Genomic DNA, 24,183 nt, shown 5'->3' with positions numbered 1-24,183 from the left:
TTCTCCTGACAATTCTCTGCTTGCTCCATTTGTACTTTGTAGCTTTCCTGGTATTGACTCGGTCCGTTCACGTCCTGTTTTTCTGTCTGTCATCCCTGCACTTATTCCAAGTTAGGGATTGCCGTCCAGTTATCCCCTGTCATTAGGACTCGCGAGGCAAGGAGGCAGGGCCAGGGGTAAGGGTGGAGCGCAGTGGTCACTTCCCTCCCCCCTGTGTGTGTGTGTACGCGACCGTTACAGTTAGGTGATTTATGCCCTTTTTGGATTAAAACCCAACTCTGCTTCAACTATGTAATTTTCCATGGGAGTTTTGCCTTGGATCCCCCTCGGCATGCCACAGTCCAGATGTTAGTCCCCTTGAAACAACTTTTCCATCACTACTGTGGCTAGAAAGAGTCCCTGTGGGTTTTAAAATTCGCCTGCCTATTGAAGTCAATGGCGGTTCGCGAACATTTGCAAAAACTCGCGTTCGCCGTTCGCGAACGGAAAATTTTATGTTCGTGACATCTCTACTGTAGAGTAAATATAGCTTTGTGGATCTCTCAGAGATAGTGATTCTCTGCGATGTAGGTGTAGTACATGTAACTCCTTTCACTTCCTCAGCTAGAAACTGACTAAAATAGGGGCAGACCTAAGTCCCGCTAATAGCTTCCTAGAGGGGCAGAGTCAGGAATGTTAACCCTGATGTATCCATACAAAACTATACTGGTTATTCAATGCATAACATTAACCTGTTACGGACACAGGGCGTACAGGGCATACTGGTTATTCAATGCATAACATTAACCTGTTACGGACACAGGGCGAACTGGGTGCCTGCTGAGATCGCTGCAAACTGCAGGTCAATTCAGACCTGCCGTTTGCAGCGCTTTTGAAAGTTTCTGATCCCCGCGATGCATGACCGCGGGGATCAAAAAGTTCAAAATGCCTTTTTTAAATGTTTACCCCCACCATGCAGCCCTCTTTGTGATGTGCCGGCGGGCACAGTGCGCGCGCGGGGGGGGTGCGGGCAGTGCAGCAGTGCGGGCAGGAACGCGATCATCCGTCCGCCCTCCCTCTCAATTTCAGGATGGCCGAGTGGTTAGCAAGCAGAGTGTCAGCACATTGCTGACACTCTGCTTGAAATGGCTGACATCATCCCACAGATGTCAGCCGTTTAACCCCTTCCATGATTATTTTTTTTCAAAAATGATATTGTGTAAAACCTAAATAAATAAATAAAAAAGTATACATATTAGGTATTGCCGCGTCCGTAAGAACCTGCTCTATAAAAATAGCATATGATCTAACCGTAGATGAACGTTGTAAATAAAAAATAAAAGCGGTGCCAAAACAGGTATTTTTTGGCAAATTTTCCATTTTAATCCATTTTTTCTTGTAACAAAGCAAGGGTTAACAGCCAAACAAAACTCAATATTTATTGCCCTCATTCTGTAGTTTACAGAAAAGCCCCATATGTGGTCATAAACTGCTGTATGGCCACACAGCAGGGCGCAGAAGGAAAGGAACTCCATATGGTTTTTGGAAGGCAGTTTTTTGACACCATGTCCCATTTGAAGCCCCCCCTGATGCACCCCTAGAGTAGAAACTCCAAAAAGTGACCCCGTTTAAGAAACTACACCCCTCAAGATATTCAAAACTGATTTTACAAACTTTGTTAACCCTTTAAGTGTTCTACAAGAGTTAATGGCAAATGGTGATGAAATTTCAGAATTTCTATTTTTTGTTACTTTGCCTCACAAAAAGTGTAATATAGAGCAACCAAAAATCATATGTACCCTAAAATAGTACCAACAAAACTGCCACCTTATCCCGTAGTTTTTCCAAAATGGGGTCACATTTTTGGAGTTTCTACTCTAGGGGTGCATAATGGGGCTTCAAATTGGACATGGTGTCTAAAAACCAATCCAGCAAAATCTGCCTTCCAGAAACCATATGGTGTTCCTTTCCTTCTGCGCCCTGCCGTGTGCCTGTACAGTAGTTTAGGACCACATTTGGGGTGTTTCTATAAACTACCGAATCAGGGCAATAAATATTAAGGGTTTTTTGGCTGTTAACCCTTGCTTTGTTTCTGGAAAAATTTGATTAAAATGAAAAATTTGACAAAAAATTGAAATTCTGAAATTTCATCTCCATATGCCAATAACTCTTGTGGAACACCTAAAGGGTTAACAAAGTTTGTAAAATAAGTTTTGAATACCTAGAGGGGTGTAGTTTCCAAAATGGGGTCATTTTGGGTGGTTTCCATTATGTAAGCCTCACAAAGTGACTTCAGACCTGAACTGGTCCTTAGAAAGTGGGTTTTGGAAAATTTCTGAAAAATTTCAAGATTTGCTTCTAAACTTCTAAGCCTTGTAACGTCCTAAAAAAATAAAATTGCATTCCCAAAATGATCCAAACATGAAGCAGACATATGGGGAATGTAAAGTAATAACTATTTTTGGAGGTATTGCTATGTATTATAGAAGTAGAGAAATTGAAACTTGGAAATTTGAAAATTTTTCCCAATTTTTGGTAAATTTGGTATTTTTTTATAAATAATAAAAAAAAAGATTTAACTCCATTTTACCAGTGTCATGAAATACAATATGTGATGTAAAAACTATCTCCGAATGGCCTAGATAAGTAAAAGCGTTTTAAAGTTCTTCACACATAAAGTGACACTGGTCAGATTTTCAAAAAATGGCCTGGTCCTTAAGGTGAAAATGAGCCCGGTTAATAGGGGGTTAAACAACAAAAAACTATTTGTAAGTACCCCATTCTGTCATACTGCATGAGTAAACTCGAAATATAACTTTTTGGAATAATTTTATAAAAGGTGTTTCATAATGGGAATGCTATTATGAGAACAGCAATACATAATTGATGGTGTGCCACTGGCAAGGGGGGGGGGGACGACGACATGCAATTAACACTTAGCATGGTTCACTGTGTGCTAAGCATGACATCAAAAACTTATTCTTCAGATAGCAATGATGTCAGCATCTCCAAAAAGGTAACCAGTATCTATATTTGTGGATGTATATTGAACAACAGATCTGGATCAGTTGGTGAGATGATCTGTTGCATTCTTGTTTCGTGAGGGGTATTGTGCTGCTCTCAACTTGAATATTGCACAACCTTATTCTGCAGGTCAGTTTTTATGTTTTACTACTTAAAAAAAAAATCCTATGAAAAAAAAACCATATATTTTTATATTTGGTCTATAGAGCTGTGTGAGGGCTTGTAATTGAAATTTTTATTAGTACTATCTTGATCAATTTTTATTAAATTTTATTCATGGGGCAATGTGACAAATAAAACTAGCAATTTAGTAATTATTATTTTTTTTTTTTAAGTCAGACATTTTCTGATAAAGTGCAAGGCGCCACTGTTCTCCTGCTTACCACTGCGGTCCTGGGTGCCATGTTCAGCGGTGATCTGCTGCCTGTGCTTCTCCATTCACTGCTGCAGTCCTGGGCTCTGTCCTTGCAGATACTGTATTTTCTGGGATCCGCTTAACAGTTTCCTTTCAGCTCTGGCCACGGCATGCTTGCTGCTTCTTCCCTGCAGCACTTCCTTAAGGGCCGGCGCGCGTCACTTCCTGTGCTTTATGGGTTAGATCGTGTAACCTCACTGACCAATCCTAGCCCTACTGCATTTATATATGCTGCATGCCTTCCCAGATGCCTGAGTGTCAAGGTCCTTGTGTCCTGCAAAGGTTGCTGATATATCTTCTTGTGTTCCTATATACCTGACCCGTGCTTGTGTTTCTGGACTTGTTTTATCCCTGCCTGTTTGCTTTGAATCTCCTGTTGCTGACCTGGACTGCCTGACCTTTACCTGTGCCACCTGCCCTGACCTATTGGTTGTTTGTAGAATTGAGCGGACACCTGGATGTTCGGGTTCGACGGGTTTGGCCGAACTTCACAAAAAAGTTCGAGTTCGGGACCCGAACTTGACCCCGAACCCCATTGAAGTCAAAGGATAAAAAATTGCAATGTATGTACTGGACTCCAAGCAGCACTGAGAGTGAGTTGGGAACCAGAGATCAGGTAAAAGTCATTACGTGGGCAGACACATGACAATACAGCACATATCTGCAGGGCAGTAGACTACTAGAACCTATAGCTCAGGCACCTTCCCAAAAGGAAAATTACCTTAAATATGCTAAATGGCCTGCCATTGGCTGAGAAAAACTAGGGTATGCTGACCATGTGTGAGTGCCCTATAGAATGCAGGAGGAGAAGCACAGCCAGCAGGAAGTAGGAAGGAGAACACTTCAGGTTGGAGAGGTGGAGTAGCCTACAGAATAGTCCAGGAAGTAGGTTGCGGGTGGGCCTGCAATGCCAGGAACACAGACTGGAGAATGCAGTGAGCGTGCCCAACAGGAGAAGTGAGGTTTGTGGTGGGGACAGACCACCAGTATAACACATGCTATTGTTAACAGACAGTAAAAAATAAGTTACGTGTATTGTAATCCTGCAGTCTTGCAGAAGGGAATATGACTGCAGGGTTAAACTACATACTATGTGAGCCACTAATATTAATAGTAAATACAGGGAGTGCAGAATTATTATGCAAGTTGTATTTTTGAGGATTAATTTTATTATTGAACAACAACCATGTTCTCAATGAACCCAAAAAACTCATTAATATCAAAGCTGAATATTTTTGGAAGTAGTTTTTAGTTTGTTTTTAGTTTTAGCTATTTTAGGGGGATATCTGTGTGTGCAGGTGACTATTACTGTACATAATTATTAGGTAACTTAACAAAAAACAAATATATACCCATTTCAATTATTTATTTTTACCAGTGAAACCAATATAACATCTCAACATTCACAAATATACATTTCTGACATTCAAAAACAAAACAAAAACAAATCAGTGACCAATATAGCCACCTTTCTTTGCAAGGACACTCAAAAGCCTGCCATCCATGGATTCTGTCAGTGTTTTGATCTGTTCACCATCAACATTGCGTGCAGCAGCAACCACAGCCTCCCAGACACTGTTCAGAGAGGTGTACTGTTTTCCCTCCTTGTAAATCTCACATTTGATGATGGACCACAGGTTCTCAATGGGGTTCAGATCAGGTGAACAAGGAGGCCATGTCATTATATTTTCTTCTTTTATACCCTTTCTTGCCAGCCACGCTGTGGAGTACTTGGACGCGTGTGATGGAGCATTGTCCTGCATGAAAATCATGTTTTTCTTGAAGGATGCAGACTTCTTCCTGTACCACTGCTTGAAGAAGGTGTCTTCCAGAAACTGGCAGTAGGACTGGGAGTTGAGCTTGACTCCATCCTCAACCCGAAAAGGCCCCACAAGCTCATCTTTGATGATACCAGCCCAAACCAGTACTCCACCTCCACCTTGCTGGCGTCTGAGTCGGACTGGAGCTCTCTGCCCTTTACCAATCCAGCCACGGGCCCATCCATCTGGCCCATCAAGACTCACTCTCATTTCATCAGTCCATAAAACCTTAGAAAAATCAGTCTTGAGATATTTCTTGGCCCAGTCTTGACGTTTCAGCTTGTGTGTCTTGTTCAGTGGTGGTCGTCTTTCAGCCTTTCTTACCTTGGCCATGTCTCTGAGTATTGCACACCTTGTGGTTTTGGGCACTCCAGTGATGTTGCAGCTCTGAAATATGGCCAAACTAGTGGCAAGTAGCATCTTGGCAGCTGCACGCTTGACTTTTCTCAGTTCATGGGCAGTTATTTTGCGCCTTGGTTTTTCCACACGCTTCTTGCGACCCTGTTGACTATTTTGAATGAAACGCTTGATTGTTCGATGATCACGCTTCAGAAGCTTTGCAATTTTAAGAGTGCTGCATCCCTCTGCAAGATATCTCACTATTTTTGACTTTTCTGAGCCTCTCAAGTCCTTCTTTTGACCCATTTTGCCAAAGGAAAGGAAGTTGCCTAATAATTATGCACACCTGATATAGGGTGTTGATGTCATTAGACCACACCCCTTCTCATTACAGAGATGCACATCACCTAATATGCTTAATTGGTAGTAGGCTTTCGAGCCTATACAGCTTGGAGTAAGACAACATGCATAAAGAGGATGATGTGGTCAAAATACTCATTTGCCTAATAATTCTGCACGTAGTGTATTTTTGGGAAGCAAATCTATTTGCATGATTGCGAAGCAGAAATGAAATAAATATACCCTTCCAGCTTCCTTCAGGGCCTTGTGTGTTTTGGATGCATGACTTGCTATAGACCTCTGTTCAATTATCATTATTCCAGCGAGCAAAGGACTAAATGCCAAGATAAGAAGCATCAGTTGCCAGCCAAATACAAAACAAATTATGACTGTAGCAAGCAAAGTTGCCAGACTCATTGTTAGTAATCCCAGTTGACTTCCAGTAATCTAAAAGACAGAAACAGAAATAGGTTTTAGAGTCACTGTACTTTCACACAATTTCATTTCATTAAAGGGAATCTGTCACTAGCAATTTACCAAAAATTTTTTCTCATGAATCCATGTTTAACAGAGTACCTTTTTTCCATCAGTCTGATTCTTTTGATTGTCCGTCTTGTCATTTCTTCAAAAAATCGATTCTTGTGATATGTAAATGACGCTGTAAGGAGCCCAGAGGGGCGTTCTTCTTTCTCCACGGTGCCCAGGAACGCCCCTCTGAAGTGCCGTGCCACCGAAATTTGAAATCTAATAACGCCTCCAAGTTCATCTAAATCCCCTCCCAGAGGCGCGGCTAAGTGCTCAACACCCCCCCTCCTCAGCGCCGCGCTCTGCGGCAAACACCCCGATCCTCCTCTCGCCGGCATCCCAAATCCCGCGCAGGCGCAGTGCCGGCGATTGCCTGCGCTATGATGAGATGAGTGACGGCACTGCGCCTGCGCGGGATTTGGGATGCCGGCGAGAGGAGGATCGGGGTGTTTGCAGCAGAGCGCGGCGCTGAGGAGGGGGGGTGTTGAGCACTTAGCCGCGCCTCTGGGAGGGGATTTAGATGAACTTGGAGGCGTTATTAGATTGGAAATTTCGGCGGGCACGGCACTTCAGACGGGCGTTCCTGGGCACCGTGGAGAAAGAAGAACGCCCCTCTGGGCTCCTTACAGCGTCATTTACATATCACAAGAATCGATTTTTTGAAGAAATGACAAGACTGACAATCAAAAAAATCACACAGATGGAAAAAAGGTACTCTGTTAAACATGGATTCATGAAAAAAAAATTTGGGTAAATTGCTAGTGACAGATTCCCTTTAAATAGAGAATGGTGTAACTTAACAAATTTTTAACTCACTTCATTTAAAAAACATCTGCATCCACCTGAAAAAAAGCTGTAGTCATTGCTACTAAGGGGTCTCTCTTCCACCTAAGTTGCAGTCCATTACCTGTTGTAAAGTAACCAAGACTCATTAGGCTACTTTCACACTTGCGGCAGGACGGATCCGACAGGCTGTTCACCATGTCGGATCCGTCCTGCGGCTATTTCGCCGTGCCGCCGGACCGCCGCTCCGTCCCCATTGACTATAATGGGGATGGGGGCGGAGCTCCGGCACAGCACGGCGAAAGCCGCCGGACTGAAAAGCCTGACATGCAGTAATTTTAGTCCGGCGGCCTTTCGCCTTGCACCGCCGTGCTGCGCCGGAGCTCCGCCCCCATTATAGTCAATGGGGACGGAGCGGCAGTCCGGCGACACGGCGAAATAGCCGCAGGACGGATCCGACATGGTGAACAGCCTGTCGGATCCGTCCTGCCACAAGTGTGAAAGTAGCCTAAGGTGGCTGAGAGGCAGTGTGGTTGTGTCAGAGCTAGCTGAGATTGTGAGCCTGATAAAACAACTGCATCTACACTGTTTGTGAACATAACAGGAGTCTTTTGCTTTTCTTTAAGTGTGATTTATCCCTCTTTATTATCTTTCTGAGCTCCCTAGAGGAAAATAAACATAGTGGGAAGTAAGTGAAGTGAGGTCACCATATACAGTACTGGCAGAAGGGAGGTAGCCACTGCTTCTGAGTGAAATGCATCTAGCTGTGCAGCTGAAACATATTATGCAAGGTATTTAAAAAAAAAAAACTCAGATACACTTTAAGAAAAGAAATTATAATTGTCTTGTGTCAATGCTAATTTACTTGATTAATGTATATCAATGTATTTGGTATACTTAAATGACTGTGCTTTAGGTTAACCCCTTAAGGACCCATGACGTACATGTACGTCATTAGAGATGGCCTTGCGGTTCGCCCGGCGGTCGTTTCGCGGCGAACTTTACGTGTTTGTGATTTGCCGAACATGCGAACATATGGAGAAATATTCTTTTACATTATGAAGAACTTTGACCCATGACACATCCATCAGGTGGTACAGAACAGCCAATTGAGACATTTCAGCACATGGACATACCCCCTACCTTATAAATAAACCTGATCTGGCTGCCATTTTACATTCAGTGTTTTGCCAGTGTAGGGAGAGGTTGCTGTGTGGAGCGGGGACAGGCTGTTAGGGACACCAAACGCTAGATAATAGGGCCACAAAAGTCATTTTAAGGACTTGTATAGGTGTGCTATCGATAGGTGTGATACACAGAGGGGTGCGATATACTTCTAATATACTTTTATAATGAGTCAAAAACACAAAGATCTATATAGTGATCACCTGGAAGTCAGGGGCCTAGGGGCTAGGGGCTTACTAGGGCCATTTTTTATATAGGGTAAGGTTCTGGACGGGGTCACTGTTATCAGGGCGGGTGGTCTGTGGTTAGACTATCAGGGCCAGAATAGCACTCCCCTGTAGGGCAATATTCTAATGGATTGCCTTCCTTGTACAATGTTATAATATACTTTCTATGTTAGAAAGTATACTATAGTGCATTTGTATTGTGAGGCAGTTGTGTGCGGTTCTGCGATACTGCGTTATTGGAACAAATAATTTCTACTGGTGTGATATACCAGTCGTCCCACAAAAAAACTGATTGAAGCGGGGTGTTATATACCAATATACTTTCTTTATAGTGCATTTGCATTTGCACATGCGCGTAAGAGAAAATTATATTGCCGATATTTTGCATTGAAAAAAAACAATGAATAGAAATCGCAAAATTTGAATAATACATCTGGTATGTCACTGTCCATGTTGTGGGACTATTTGTGCACTTCTAGTAATTATTTCTTGGCTGCAAATATGAGCTGAAGGTTTTTCAAGTTCGTCTGCCATTAAAATGAATAGGACCCGCCGCGAACATTTGATCGTGTACATGCGATCGCGTTCGCGAACCGTCCCGGCAGAAGTTCATCCATCACTATACGTAATTTCTTTGCGGGACTTAAAGGCCTGTGAAGTACATGTACTTCATGGGGATCGGGCGGACGATCTGCAGCAGGGGTCTGGCAGTCGCTTATAGCCGGACCCCTGCTGCATGGGCCAGCATCAGTGAAATCACCGATGACGGCACATTAACCCTTCATGCGCCGCGGTCAGCACTGTCGGGCGGGGATCGGAGTTGCCATCGGGGCTGCCTTCCAGTGGAGAGCCTGTGAGATCCAGCCCCCTGGATCTCACAGGCAGAAAGCTGTATGAGTAATGCACACTGTATTAGGCTGCGTTCACACGGGCGAGATTTCCGCGCGGGTGCAATGCGGTAGGTGAACGCATTGCACCCGCACTGAATCTGGACCCATTCATTTCAATGGGGCTGTTCAGATGAGCGATGATTTTCACGCATCACTTATGCGTTGCGTGAAAATCGCAGCATGCTCTATATTCTGCGTTTTTCACGCAACGCAGGCCCCATAGAAGTGAATGGGGTTGCGTGAAAATCGCATGCATCCGCAAGCAAGTGCGGATGCGGTGCGATTTTCACGCACAGTTGCTAGGTGACTGTCTATACACTGTATTATTTTCCCTTATAACATGGTTATAAGGGAAAATAATAGCATTCTGAATACAGAATGCTTAGTAGGTGATCAATTGAGGGTTAAAAAATAAAAAAAATTAACTCACCTTGTCCTCTTGTTCGCGTAGTTCTCCCGGTCTTTAGTTCTTTAAAAAGATGAACTATGGGCTAAAGGACCTTTGGTGACGTCAGATCACATGCTCCAATCACAGGGTCCATCACCGCGGTGATGGACCATGTGATTGGAGCATGTGATCTGACGTCACCAAAGGTCCTTTAGCCCATAGTTGATCTTTTGAGAAGTAAAGAAGAGACCGGGACTTACGCGAACAAACGGAGAAGGTGAGTTAATTTTTTTTATTTTTTTTAACTCTCAACTGATCACTTACTATGCATTCTGTTTTCAGAATGCTATTATTTTCCCTTATAACCATGTTATAAGGGAAAATAATAACATCTACAGAACACCGATCCCAAACCTGAACTTCTGTGAAGAAGTTCGGGTCTGGGTACCACAGTCGGTTTTTTATCACGCGCGTGCAAAACACATTGCACCCGCGCGATAAAAACTGAACATCGGAACGCAATCGCAGTCAAAACTGACTGCAATTGCATTCCTACTCGCGCGGGTTTGCCGCAACACACCGGGACGCATCCGGAACTAATCCGGACACACTCGTGTGAACCCAGCCTTACTCATACAGCCAATGCATTCCAATACAGAAGTATTGGAATGCATTGTAAAGGGGATCAGACCCCCAAAAGTTGAAGTCCCAAAGTGGGACAAAAAATAAAGTGAAAAAAAAGTTGAAAAAAATAGTTTTCCCCCCAAAAATTTCAAGTTTCAATTAAAGTAAAAAAACGTCATTTTCCCCAAATAAAGACATTTTTATTTTATTTTTAAATAGGGAAAAAAAGAAAAGTAGACATATTAGGTATCGCCGCATCCGTATCGACCAGCTCTATAAATGTATCACATGACCCTCAGATGAACACTGTAAAAAAAAATATAAGTGCTAAATAAACCATTTTTTGGTCACCTTACAGCACTAAAAGTACAACACCAAGTGATCAAAAAGGCGTATGCCCGCCAAAATAGTACTAATCTAACTGTCACCTCATCCCGTAAAAAAAATTTCCCCTACCTAAGACAAAAGCCCAAAAACAAAAAAAACTATGGCTCAGAATATGGAGACACTAAAACATAAGTTTTAGGCCAAATGCACACTGCCGTGTTCCGCAGCCGTGAACAGTCCGTGGTATGCCGGCCTGGATTCCTGCTGACAACAGGAGCGCACAGCGTCATTAGTTGCTATGACAACGTGCGTTCATGGCTGCGGAACATGGCCGTGTGCATTCGGCCTTAGTGTGGAGAATATGGAGACACTAAAACATTGAGAAAGCTCGTTGGGAGAACGAGTGAAACGTTTTCAAGAAATCTACAGTAAGTCCAGTTGCCTTGATTTATTTTTTATAGATATACCATGACCTGGATAAATGAGAACCTTCACAGACACACTAAAACATAGTTGTTGTTTTTTTGTTTTAAAAATGCTGTTATTGTGTAAAACTTAAGTAAATAAAAAAAAGTATACATATTAGGTATCGCCGCGTCCGTAAGGACCTGCTCTATAAAAATATCACATGACCTAACCCCTCAGGTGAACACCGTAAATTTTTTAAATAAAAACAGTGTAAGAAAAGCCATTTTTTGTCACCTTACATCACAAAAAGTGTAATAGGAAGCGATCAAAAAGCCATACGCACTCCAAAATAGTGCCAATCAAACCGTCATCTCATCCCGAAAAAAATTATCCCCTACACAAGACAGTCGCTCAAAAAATTTATAAAACTTCGGCTTTCAGAATGTGGAGACACTAAAAAAATCTTTTTTTTTTGCAAAAATACTTTGTTATGAAAAACTGAAACAAACAAACAAAAAAAGTAATCATATTTGGTATTATCGCGTCCGTGACAACCTGCTCTATAAAAATACCACATGATCTAACCTGTCAGATGAATGTTGTAAATAACCAAAAATAAGAACGGTGCCAAAACCGCTATTTCTTGTCACCTTGTCTCACAAAAAGTGTAATATAGAGCAACCAAAAATCATATGTACTCTAAAATAGTACCAACAAAGCTGCCACCTTATCACGTAGTTTCCAAAATAGGGTCACTTTTTTGGAGTTTCTACTCTAGGGGTGCATCAGGGGGGCTTCAAATGGGACATGGTGTGAAAAAACCAGTCCAGCAAAATCTGCCTTCCAAAAACCGTATGGCATTCCTTTTCTTCTGCGCAATGCCGTGTGCCCGTACAGCAGTTTACGACCACATATGGGGTGTTTCTGTAAACTACAGAATCAGGGCCATAAATATTGAGTTTTGTTTGGCTGTTAATTGGAAAAAATGGATTCAAATGGAAAATCTGCCAAAAAAGTGACATTTTAAAATTTTATCTCGATTTTCTATTAATTCTTGTGGAACACCTAAAGGGTTAACAAAGTCTGTAAAAATCAATTTTGAATACATTGAGGGGTTTAGTTTGTAAAATTGGGTCATTTTTGGGTAGTTTCTATTATGTAAGCCTCACAAAGTGACCAGATCTGAACTGGTCCTGAAAAAGTGTGTTTTAGAAATTTTCTGAAAAATTTCAAGATTTGCTTCTAAACTTCAAATCCTTCTAATGTCCCCAAAAAATAAGTAGACATGTGGGGAATGTAAAGTAATAACTATTTTTGGAGGTATTACTATCTATTATAAAAGTAGAGAAATTGAAATTTGGAAATTTGCTAATTTTTCCAAATTTTGGGTAAATTTTATTTTTAAATAAAAATATTTTTTTTTTACTCAATTTTACCACTGTCATGAAGTACAATACATGACGAGAAAATCTCAGAATGGCCTGGATATGTAAAAGTGTTTTAAAGTTATCACCACATAAAGTGACACATGTTAGATTTGCAAAAAATGGCCTGGTCCTTAAGGTGAAAAATGGCAGGGTCCTGAAGGGGGTTAAAGGGTTTTTCTGAGCTATTTATTTATTTATATATTTTACTAGAAAGTGCTGCGAGAACCTTACATTCACCAGCCTCCTTTGATCCAGCACCACTGTTCTGTAAAGTTTCCTGGACTGCAGCCAGTGAAATCTTGCTGTGGCTGTAAAGGTGAAAGCTGAGGCCAGTGATTGGCTGGTTAGTATGGTGATGGAGAAGGTAAATTTAATTTATATTGTTTACCTGACCAAAGCAGTTTTTGGTGAAACAAATAAATTGGGCAACTGCTTTAATGTAAGAAATAATTCCTCCATTATATATTTCATGTAAACATGTAAGGGGGTAGACTCCAAATGACTTACATTTGCACTCTTACAAAATTGTTATGTTTTGCACGGATGTCTGATGATGTTATGTTTAATATCATACTGTACTATACATCATGTACAGGGCTGCACCACCAATTAGGCGAGGTGAGATGATTGCCTCAGGCGGCGTGGCCCTGTACATAAGTCGAGGGCGGCAGCAGGGCTGAGGGAAATGAGCGCTTCCATTGTGGAAGCGCTCATCCCTCAATATTCAGCTGTATCCCTGTCCTCAGGACAGTGATGCATCAGAATGCTGCAGAGTCAGCGGCGCGACATGGAAGCAACATCTCTCTTCCCGTGTTCCCTTTGATATCATAGGCAAGAGCAGATGGCGCAATGATTTCATAGTCATTGTGCTGCCTGAGCCCGGCAGTCTACAGCACAGGACACAGAACGGAAGAAGGTCTACACCAAATAGCTGACAGCCACATGGAGGTAAGTATGTGTGTTTACTTTTTTATTTGAAACTATTCTGTTTGTAGTGTATATTATAGTGTATTTGCACACAACTGTTGCACAATACAAATGCACTATAATATACTTTCTATGTTAGAAGGTATATTAAAGGTATATTTGTATTGTGCAGCAGTTGTGTGCGGTTCTGTTGCGACACTGCAGCAAGATAGAGGGACAAACGCTATTGGAATAACTAATTGCAACTGGTGTGATATACCTGTTGCCCCAAAAAAAATGATTAAGGGGTGCGATATACCTGCTTCCACAAAATACTGATTAAGGGGTTTGATATACCTGCTTCCACAAAATACTGATTGAGGGGTGTGATACCCCAGCTTCCACCAAATATTGATTAAGGGGTGTGATACACCGGCTTCCACAAAATATTGATTAAGGACTGTGATACACCAGCTTCCACCAAATATTGATTAATTGGTTTGATATACCAGCTTCCAGCAAATACTCATTAAGGGGTTCTATATACCTATTTCCACAAAATTGATATAGCAGCTTCCACCAAATATAGATTGATGCCTTCGATACACCGGCATCCACCATATATTAAGGGGTTTGATATACCGGCTTCCACCAAATATTGATTGAGGACTGCGATATACATGCTTCCACAAATACTGCTCTTCTATAGGGACTTTGTCACAGGGTCATTTTGAAAATGACAGGCAGAGGAAGAGGCAGGCCATTCCGCAGGGATGGTAGGGGTCGGGCAGGTGCACAAGGCCGGAGCCTAAGTGGGAAGTTGGAGAAGATGCGTTCAATTACGCACCAGAGTTGGTTGAGTGGCTCACTCACTCTTCTGCACCCTCCTCATCCTCTGTAGCTTTACCCTCCTCTCCCCCAAATACACCACCACCATAGCCCCTTAACTTGAGTCAGAGGAATTATTTTCCCATCCATTCCCAGACCTTACCGATGCGCAGCCATTCTCGGCGTCAGGACAGGGACCACCCAGAACAAAGCATGGTCCCTGTCTTATGTAAATACAGCGGCATAAAAGGCCTTTTCTGTCCGGTGAATGCCTAATGTTTGGGGACTGTACTCCACTGGCCTGCAGTACAATTGTTATCCAATTACCGTCTTATATATCTCCAGCCACATAATCACTTGATCTTTTCTGTACGGTGAATGCCTAATTGTTGGGGCCTCGTAGGAATTCAACACCTGTGACGACCATGTGTTATCGAATTTCACCTATTATCATTTGGGGTTCATTCAAGAGGGGGGATTTTGTCAGCCATGTTTTTGACCCAATTTTATACTTTTAGTTCTTTTAAACATATGTATTTAACATGCATTTGTACTGGACTACAGTAAAATCTTAATCCAATAACCGTCTAATATACCTCCAGACACATAATCACTTGATCTTTTCTGTATGGTGAATGCCTAATGTTTGGGGCCTGTACTCCACTGGCCTACAGTATAATTGATATCTAATGACCGTCTAATATACCTATAACTACATAGTCACTTGATCTTTTCTGTCTGGTGAATTCCTGATCCTGATGTTTGGGGCTTGTACTCCACTGGCCTGCAGTAAAATTGATGTCCAATGACGTCTAATATACCTCCAGCCACATAATCACTAGATATTTTCTGTACGGTGAATGCATAATTTTTGGGGCCTGTAATCTAACTAGCTAACAGTAAAAGAGTTATACGGTGACCGCCTAATGTATCTCCAGCCACATTATCATTTGTTCTTTTCTGTCCGGTGAATGCCTAATGTTCTGGCCTGTACTCCACAGGCTTGCAGAAAAATTGATATCCAATGATCGTCTAATATACCTCCAACCACATAATCACTTGACCTTTTCTGTCCGGTGAATGCCTAATGTTTTGAGCCTGTACTCCACTGGCCTACAATAAAATTGTTATCCAATAACCGTCTAATATATCTGCAGCCGCATAATCACTTGATCTTTTCTGTCCGGTGAATGCCTAATGTTTGGGGCCTGTACTCCACTGGCTTCCAGTAAAATTGATATCCACTAACCGTCTATTATACCTCCAGCCACATAATCACTTGTTGTTTTCTGTACGTTGAATGCATAATTTTTGGGGCCTGTACTCCACTGGCATGCAGTAAAATTGATGTCCAATGACGTCTAATATACCTCCAGCCACATAATCACTTGTTGTTTTCTGTACGTTCAATGCCTAATTTTTGAGCCTGTACTCCACTGGCCTACAATAAAATTGGTATCCAATAACCGTCTAATATATCTGCAGCCGCATAATCACTTGATCTTTTCTGTCCGGTGAATGCATAATGTTTGGGGCCTGTACTCCACTGGCTTCCAGTAGAATTGATATCCACTAACAGTCTATTATACCTCCAGCCACATAATCACTTGTTGTTTTCTGTACGTTGAATGTATAAATTTTGGGGCCTGTACTCCACTGGCCTGCAGTAAAATTGTTATATCCAAAGACCGTCTAATATACCTCCAGCCACATAATCACTTGATCTTTTCTGTACGGTGAATGCATAATTTTTGGGGCCTGTAATCTAACTTGCCAACAGTAAAATTGTTATACGGTCACCGCCTAATGTTACTCCAGCCACATAATCACGTGATATTTTCTATACGGTAAATGCCTAATGTTTTTGGGCCTATACTCCACTTGTCTGCAGTAAAATTGTTATCCAATGACCGTCTAATATACCAACAGCCACATAATCCCGTGATCTTTTCTCTACAGCGAATGCCTAATATTTTGGGCCTTTACTCCACTGACCTGCAGTAAAATTGATATATAATAACCGTCTAATATACCTCCAGCCACATAATCACTTGATCTTTTCTGTACGGTAAATGCATAATTTTTGGGGCCTGTAATTTAACTAGCCAACCATATAATTGTTACACGGTGACCGCCTAATGTACCTCCAGACAAATAATCACTTGTTCTTTTCTGTACAGTGAATGCCTAATGTTTGGGGCCTGTACTCCACTGGCCTGCAGTAAAATTGTTATCCACTAACCATCTAGTATACCTCCAGCCACATAATCACTTGATCTTTTCTGTATGATGAATGCATAATTTTTGGGGCCTGTAATTTAACTAGCCAACAGTATAATTGTTACACGTTGACCGCCTAATGTACCTCCAGCCACATAATCACTTGTTCTTTTCTGTACAGTGAATGCCTAATGTTTGGGGCCTGTACTCCACTGGCCTGCAGTAAAATTGTTATCCAATAACCGTCTAATATATCTCCAGCCACATAATCACTTGTTGTTTTCTGTACGTTCAATACCTAATGTTTGGGGCCTGTACTCCACTGGCCTACAATAAAATTGGTATCCAATAACCGTCTAATATATCTGCAGCCGCATAATCACTTGATCTTTTCTGTCCGGTGAATGCCTAATGTTTGGGGCCTGTACTCCACTGGCTTCCAGTGGAATTGATATCCACTAACAGTCTATTATACCTCCAGCCACATAATCACTTGTTGTTTTCTGTACGTTGAATGCATAAATTTTGGGGCCTGTACTCCACTGGCCTGCAGTAAAATTGTTATATCCAAAGACCGTCTAATATACCTCCAGCCACATAATCACTTGATCTTTTCTGTACGGTGAATGCATAATTTTTGGGGCCTGTAAACTAACTTGCCAACAGTAAAATTGTTATACGGTCACCGCCTAATGTTACTCCAGCCACATAATCACGTGATATTTTCTATACGGTAAATGCCTAATGTTTTTGGGCCTATACTCCACTTGTCTGCAGTAAAATTGTTATCCAATGACCGTTTAATATACCAACAGCCACATAATCCCGTGATCTTTTCTCTACAGCGAATGCCTAATATTTTGGGCCTTTACTCCACTGGCCTGCAGTAAAATTGATATATAATAACCGTCTAATATACCTCCAGCCACATAATCACTTGATCTTTTCTGTACGGTAAATGCATAATTTTTGGGGCCTGTAATTTAACTAGCCAACCATATAATTGTTACACGGTGACCGCCTAATGTACCTCCAGACAAATAATCACTTGTTCTTTTCTGTACAGTGAATGCCTAATGTTTGGGGCCTGTACTCCACTGGCCTGCAGTAAAATTGTTATCCACTAACCATCTAGTATACCTCCAGCCACATAATCACTTGATCTTTTCTGTACGGTGAATGCATAATTTTTGGGGCCTGTAATTTAACTAGCCAACAGTATAATTGTTACACGTTGACCGCCTAATGTATCTCCAGCCACATAATCACTTGTTCTTTTCTGTACAGTGAATGCCTAATGTTTGGGGCCTGTACTCCACTGGCCTGCAGTAAAATTGATATCGAATGACCGTCTAATATATCTCCAGCTACATAATCGCTTGATTTTTTTCTGTCCAGTGAATGCCTAATGTTTTGGGCCTTTACTCCACTGGCCTGCAGTAAAATTGATATTCAATGACCGTCTATTATACCTCCAGCCACATAATCACTTGTTGTTTTCTGTACGTTGAATGCCTAATTTTTGGGGCCTGTACTCCACTGGCCTGCAGTAAAATTGATATCGAATGACCGTCTAATATACCTTCAGCCACATAATCACTTGATCTTTTGTGTCCGGTAAATTAATGCCTAATGTTTGGGGCCTTTACTCCATTGGCCTGATGTAAAATTGATATTCAATGACCGTCTAATATACCTCCAGCCACATAATCACTTAATCTTTTCTGTACGATAAATGCATATTTTTGGGACCTGTAATCTAACTGGCCCACAGTAAAATTGTCATACGGTGACTGCCTAATGTTCCTCCAGCCATATAATCACTTGTTCTTTTCTGTATGGTGAATGCCTAATGTTTGGGCCTGTACTCCACTGGACTGCAGTAAAATTGATATTCAATGACCGTCTATTATACCTCCAGCCACATAATCACTTGAATTCCTCCGAGGCCCCAACAATTAGGCATTCACCTTACAGAAAATATCAAGTTATTATATGGCTAGAGGTATATTAGACGGTCATTGGATAACAATTTTACTGCAGGCCAGTGGAGTACAAGCCCCAAACATTAGGCATTAACCGGACAGAAAAGATCAAGTGATTATGTAGCTGGAGGTATATTAGACAATCATTGGATATCAATATTACTGTAGGCCAGTACAAATACATGTCAAATATATATGTATAAAATAACTAAAAATATAAAATTTGATTAAAAACATGTCTAACAAAATCCCCCCTCTTGAATAAATCGTAAATGATAATAGGTGAAAGTCGATAACACGTGGTCGCCCTGGCCGATGTTCGTCCATCACTACTACAGATGAAATTTGCTTTGTTACAAATTACTTCATCACGAAGCGCATTTCTTTTTAAGTAGTGGATGCAATGACAGAGAGCGTCATACGTCTCTGTGCACGGGATTTCGTATGAGATCTTCAAGCAAGATGGCAGCGGCTGGCCCATCGAGATCAAATGAATCAGCTAACTACTGTATGATTTTTTTTTTCTTTTTTCTTTTTTACACTATTTCAGGTTAATCCAATTGCTACCATGAAGCACAAGGAAGTTCGGCTTCGCAACAAATCAAATTTATCCTGAAATAGTGTAAAAAAACAAACCAAAAAAAAACATACTTACCTGATCCATTTGCTCGCGATAATTAACTGAACACTAACTGTAACCATTATACCTGTCTGCCACTTAAAGTGATGGTAGATTTATGTGAATTATTGTGACAATATATATTTATATATTGTTTACGTCAACAAATGCCAGTAACACTTTAGTGGGCACAACCCTAACAAACAGAAAAGGGTATCTGAAAAGGGAACAAGACATTCCTAGGGACTTCTCTGCAGCCCACCAGCAACCACAATGGGGCAAATATAGAAAAACTGTTTTTTTAGTGTCTGCTCCATATTTATTTATTAATGTTTTCATTTTCAATGTATATGGTTCAGTATGCAACAGGTGTGCTTTAAAATCTATAATGCAAATGCTCATTTTTCAGCACCAACAAACTGTCTGAAAAAACACGAATGACAGCTTTTATTATAATGACATGATTTCAGTGCAGTTGTAGGACTTGATATTTACAGTGAGGAACAGAAGTATTTGAACACCCTGCGATTTTGCAAGTTCTCCCACTTAGAAATCATGTAGGGGTGCATTGTAGGTGCATTCCCACTCTGAGAGACAGAATAAAAAAGAAAAAGAAAAATCAGGAAATCACATTGTATGATTTTTTAAAAATATATTTGTCTTGCACTGCTGAACATAAGTATTTGAACACCTGAGAAACAGCAAGAATTCTCACTCTCAAAGACCTGTTACCGTGCTTTTAAAAAGTACACCTCTACTCCACTCATTAATCTAACTTAATAGCACCTGTCTGTGTTATTTAAAGACACCTGTGCACCCCACAGTCAGTCAGACACCAACTACTACCATTGGCAAGACCAAAGAGCTGTCAAAAGACAACAGAGACAAAATTGTGGACCTCCACAAGGCTAGAAACGGCTACGGTGCAATTGTCAATCAGCTTGGTGAAAATAGATCAACTGTTGGAGCAATTGTTAGAAAATGGAAGAGGCTAAAGACGACTGTCAGTCTCCCTCGGACTGGAGCTCCATGCAAGATCTCACCTTGTGGGGTATCACTGATGATAAGAAAGGTGAGTAATTAGCCCAGAACTACAAAGGAGGAGCTGGTCAATGACATGAAGAGATCTGGGACAACAGTTTCAAAGGCCACTGTTGGTAGAACACTACACCGTCATGGTTTCAAATCATGCGTTGCATGGAAGGTTGCCCTGCTCAAGTCATCACATGTCCAGGCCCGTCTGAAGTTTGCCAATGACCATCTGGATGATCCAGAGAAGGCATGGGAGAAAGTCATTTGGTCAGATGAAGTGAAGGGGACAGGACGACTGCACTTTATTAAGGAGAGGATGAATGGGGCCATTTATTGTAAGATTTTGAGCAACAATCTCCTTCCCTCAGTCAGAGCATTGAAAATCTTCCAACATGACAAAGACCCGAAACATGCAGCCAGGATAACCAAGGAGTGGCTCCGTAAGAAGCATATCAAGGTTCTGGAGTGGCCTAGCCAGTCTACAGACCTAAATCCAATAGAACATCTTTGGAGGGAGCTGAAACTCTGTGTTGCTCAGCGACAGCCCCGAAACCTGACAGATCTAAAGGAGATCTGTGTGGAGGAGTGGGCCAAAATCCCTGTTGCAGTGTGTGCAAACCTGGTCAAGAACTACAGGAAACGTTTGACCTCTGTAATTGCAAACAAAGACTTCTGTACCAAATATTAACACTGACTTTCTCAGGTGTTCAAATACTTATGTTCAGCAGTGCAAGACAAATAAATTCTTTAAAAATCATACAATGTGATTTCCTGATTTATTTATTTTTATTCTGTCTCTCAGAGTGGGAATGCACATACAATGTGAATTGCAGACCCCTACATGATTTCTAAGTGGGAGAACTTGCAAAATTGCAGGGTGTTCAAATACTTCTGTTCCTCGCTTTATCTGATACTGTTCTCTTGTTAATACATATGTATGTTACATTACTTATACTTACTTCTTTAATCTCAGAAGTATCCATTGAATGTCTTGTGAGAAGGGCACCCACAGCATTTTCATGGTTATCAAAATAGGCCATTTCCTATTACAAAGGGATTGAAAGGGGCATTATATTATTAAGACTATAGATTATTAAGCTATATCCCAAGCATATTTGAAGGTTACTGGAATGGGCTGCAAAACGAAGCCCACAAAGTTCTGGATCAGCAGAGTTAAGATAAGTGGAATTCTGGTGGTTAATGCTTTCACTGGGTTTCCAGCATCACTCCTGTATCACCTTTTTTAAATCTTTTTATTTGAATTTTCAAACTTTACAGTCGCAGTAACATTCTACATGTTGTGACACAGTGAGAGGTTTGGTCTGGGAAGATAAGTATTTTCCTCCCAGCATATGCTGCTGGGCTGATTTACAGCCAGGTGAGGTCAAATACCGGACTGGATTTTCAAATGTCGGTCCGGGTTTTGCAGCATCTGGCTGTCCTTAAATAGGCAGCTGGGCTCAGAAGCCATGTCTCTGTGTTGGGATCTGGGAGCCTTGTGTCTGGATGAAGGCTTGCTACCTGTTTGGTGTGAAAACGGGTTGGTGCTGCTATCAGCAAGGACTCTGAGGCAGAATTGCCGCATGGTGTGAATTACCACCAACACCGCAAGGAGACTTTTGTTTGAAAATGACTGCTTGTTTTGTCACTTGCCTAAAGTGTGAATAAAACATTTAACTGTTTGATCCAAAGAACTTGTTGTTGGCTTTATACTGCGTCCGCTAATCCTATCTACCAGAGCGAGTCCCGACATTGTATACATACCTGTTTTAGTGTGACTGAGCAAAAATGTACAATAAACAAATACATGTATAAATATAATATAAGACACTTTTAAAAATACTGAAATAACGGGAAAAGTGTGCAATTGTCCATTTTTGGTCATGTGTCCCCAACCAGAAATTGAATAAAAGGTGATCAAAAAGTTGCAGAATACCAATAAAAACTACAATTTATACACACACACACAAAAAAAAGCCCTCACACAGCTCTGCAGATGGGAAAATAAAAAAATTATGGGTGTCCGAAAAGGGCGATGCAGAAAACAAAAAAATAAAAACCTCTGAAAAAAAATTAAGTAGTAAAACTTTGCTATCACTGTATTTGTACTGACCCACAGAATAAGGCCTGAGGATGACGATACAGTTGAATATAGAGATGAGCGCTTCCACAATGGAAGCGCTCATCTCCCACTGCCCTACGCCTTTGCAGCCACCCCCCACTTATCTACAGGGCCTGAGGCAACTGCACTGGCGGATCCAGGGGGGGCAATTGGGCAATTACCCCTCCCCCCAAGCTGTTTAGAAGTGGGGGCGGCGGCCGCAGGGCACAGGGACATCAGCGCTTCCATTGTGGAAGCGCTCATCTCCATAGTCATCTGTATTGCCGTCCTCAGGACAGCGATACAGATGGCTGTGCTGCAAATGCGAACGGGCAGGGGAGGCAGAGGAGTGTTCCTTCCCCTTCCTCTGATAGGCTGCAGGCACTAGGCCGGCAGCCTATCAGAGGCCGACGCAGGCGGCGCGGTGACGTAATCGCGCCACCTGAGCCATACAGCATGGGACACAGGCCGGAAGAGGCCTGCATCGCATTGCTGACATGGAGGTAAGTATAAGTGTTTTTTTTTTTTTTTAGGGGGGGGCTCTTGTTACTGGCACATTGGGGGGGCTTTTGTTACTGGCACATTAGGGGGGGCCTCATGTTACTAGCACATTAGGGGGCCTCTTGTTACTGGCACATTAGGGGGGCTCTTGTTACTGGCACATTAGGGGGGCTCTTGTTACTGGCACATTAGGGGGGCTCTTGTTACTGGCACATTAGGGGGGCTCTTGTTACTGGCACATTAGGGGGGGCTCTTGTTACTGGCACATTAGGGGGGGCTCTTGTTACTGGCACATTAGGGGGGGATCTTGTTACTGGCACATTTTGGGGGGCTCTTGTTACTGGCACATTTGGGGGGCTCTTGTTACTGGCTTGTGATAGGGGGACTCTTGTTACTGGCATGTAATTGGGGGGCTCTTATTACTGGCACATGATGGGAGGGTGCTCTTGTTACTGGCAAATGATTGGGGGGCATCTATGAGGGAACATTTTACTGGAACATCATTGGGGGCACTTTTTACTGGCACATTATTGGTGGGCACTGTAGGGGCATCTACTGAGGCCACAAAGAAGGGGTATTTTATATGGGGGGCTCTGTACAGTAGCATTTTATACTGGGGCACATTATGGTGGGTACTATGGGGAAGGGGGAGAGGAGTACTATGGGGTCATCTATGGGGGCACTAAGAAGGGGTATTTTATACTTGCAAATTATGAGGGACACTGAGGGCATCTACTGGGGCACTATATATGGGGTATTTTATACTGGTACATTATGGGGGGCACTAGGAAGAAGGGGGAGAGGAGCACTATGGGGGCATTTACTGGGGACACTATATAGGGACATTAGCTCAACTGGGGCATTACAAGGGGGTATTTTTTGCACTGTCTATTATAAGGAGAATTATTACTACTGGGGGGGCATTATGGTGGGCTTTATTACTCCCCCATGGTATGAGCCCCCTAGTATCAGCACCAGTCTCTCTCTGCTTTGCTATCCCTCTGCCCCTTCTCTAAATCCTTATTATGAAAACTTTCTCATTAGGATAAAACACATCAGCTCCAACGAGGACCCCAGCCAAGTGTTGAAGTGGCATCTGAGATCCGCAAGGGCCAACTCAAGTAATTGTAAGTTTTCATGAGAAATATGTTTGTTATACACATATAGCATACACTGTGCCACACAATATACAGTATACCTCTACACTGTGTAGTCTTGTGGCGGCGGACAGAAAATAATCTGGAAGTGCCCCTTCCGAGACCAGGCTCTGGATCAGCCACTGGGCGACTGC

The 24,183-nt window shown here is 42.0% G+C and overlaps 1 protein-coding gene across 1 annotated transcript in view; it reads right to left on the bottom strand.

Annotated features, from left to right (window-relative positions):
* Nucleotides 1-24,183, bottom strand: part of LOC121002299 (ATP-dependent translocase ABCB1-like) — a 1,351,406-nt gene that overhangs the window by 1,041,471 nt on the left and 285,752 nt on the right. The window contains exons 11-12 of the mRNA XM_040433696.1: nt 21,250-21,333; nt 6,160-6,363 (exon numbers count right to left, since the gene is read on the bottom strand). Coding sequence (XP_040289630.1) covers nt 6,160-6,363; nt 21,250-21,333 — 288 coding nt within the window. The remainder of the gene's footprint in view (nt 1-6,159; nt 6,364-21,249; nt 21,334-24,183) is intronic.

This window comes from Bufo bufo, chromosome 5 (genome assembly GCF_905171765.1).
Source record: "Bufo bufo chromosome 5, aBufBuf1.1, whole genome shotgun sequence".
Classification (NCBI taxonomy): Eukaryota; Metazoa; Chordata; class Amphibia; order Anura; family Bufonidae; genus Bufo; species Bufo bufo.
This window is presented reverse-complemented; position numbering and strand designations above follow the sequence as displayed.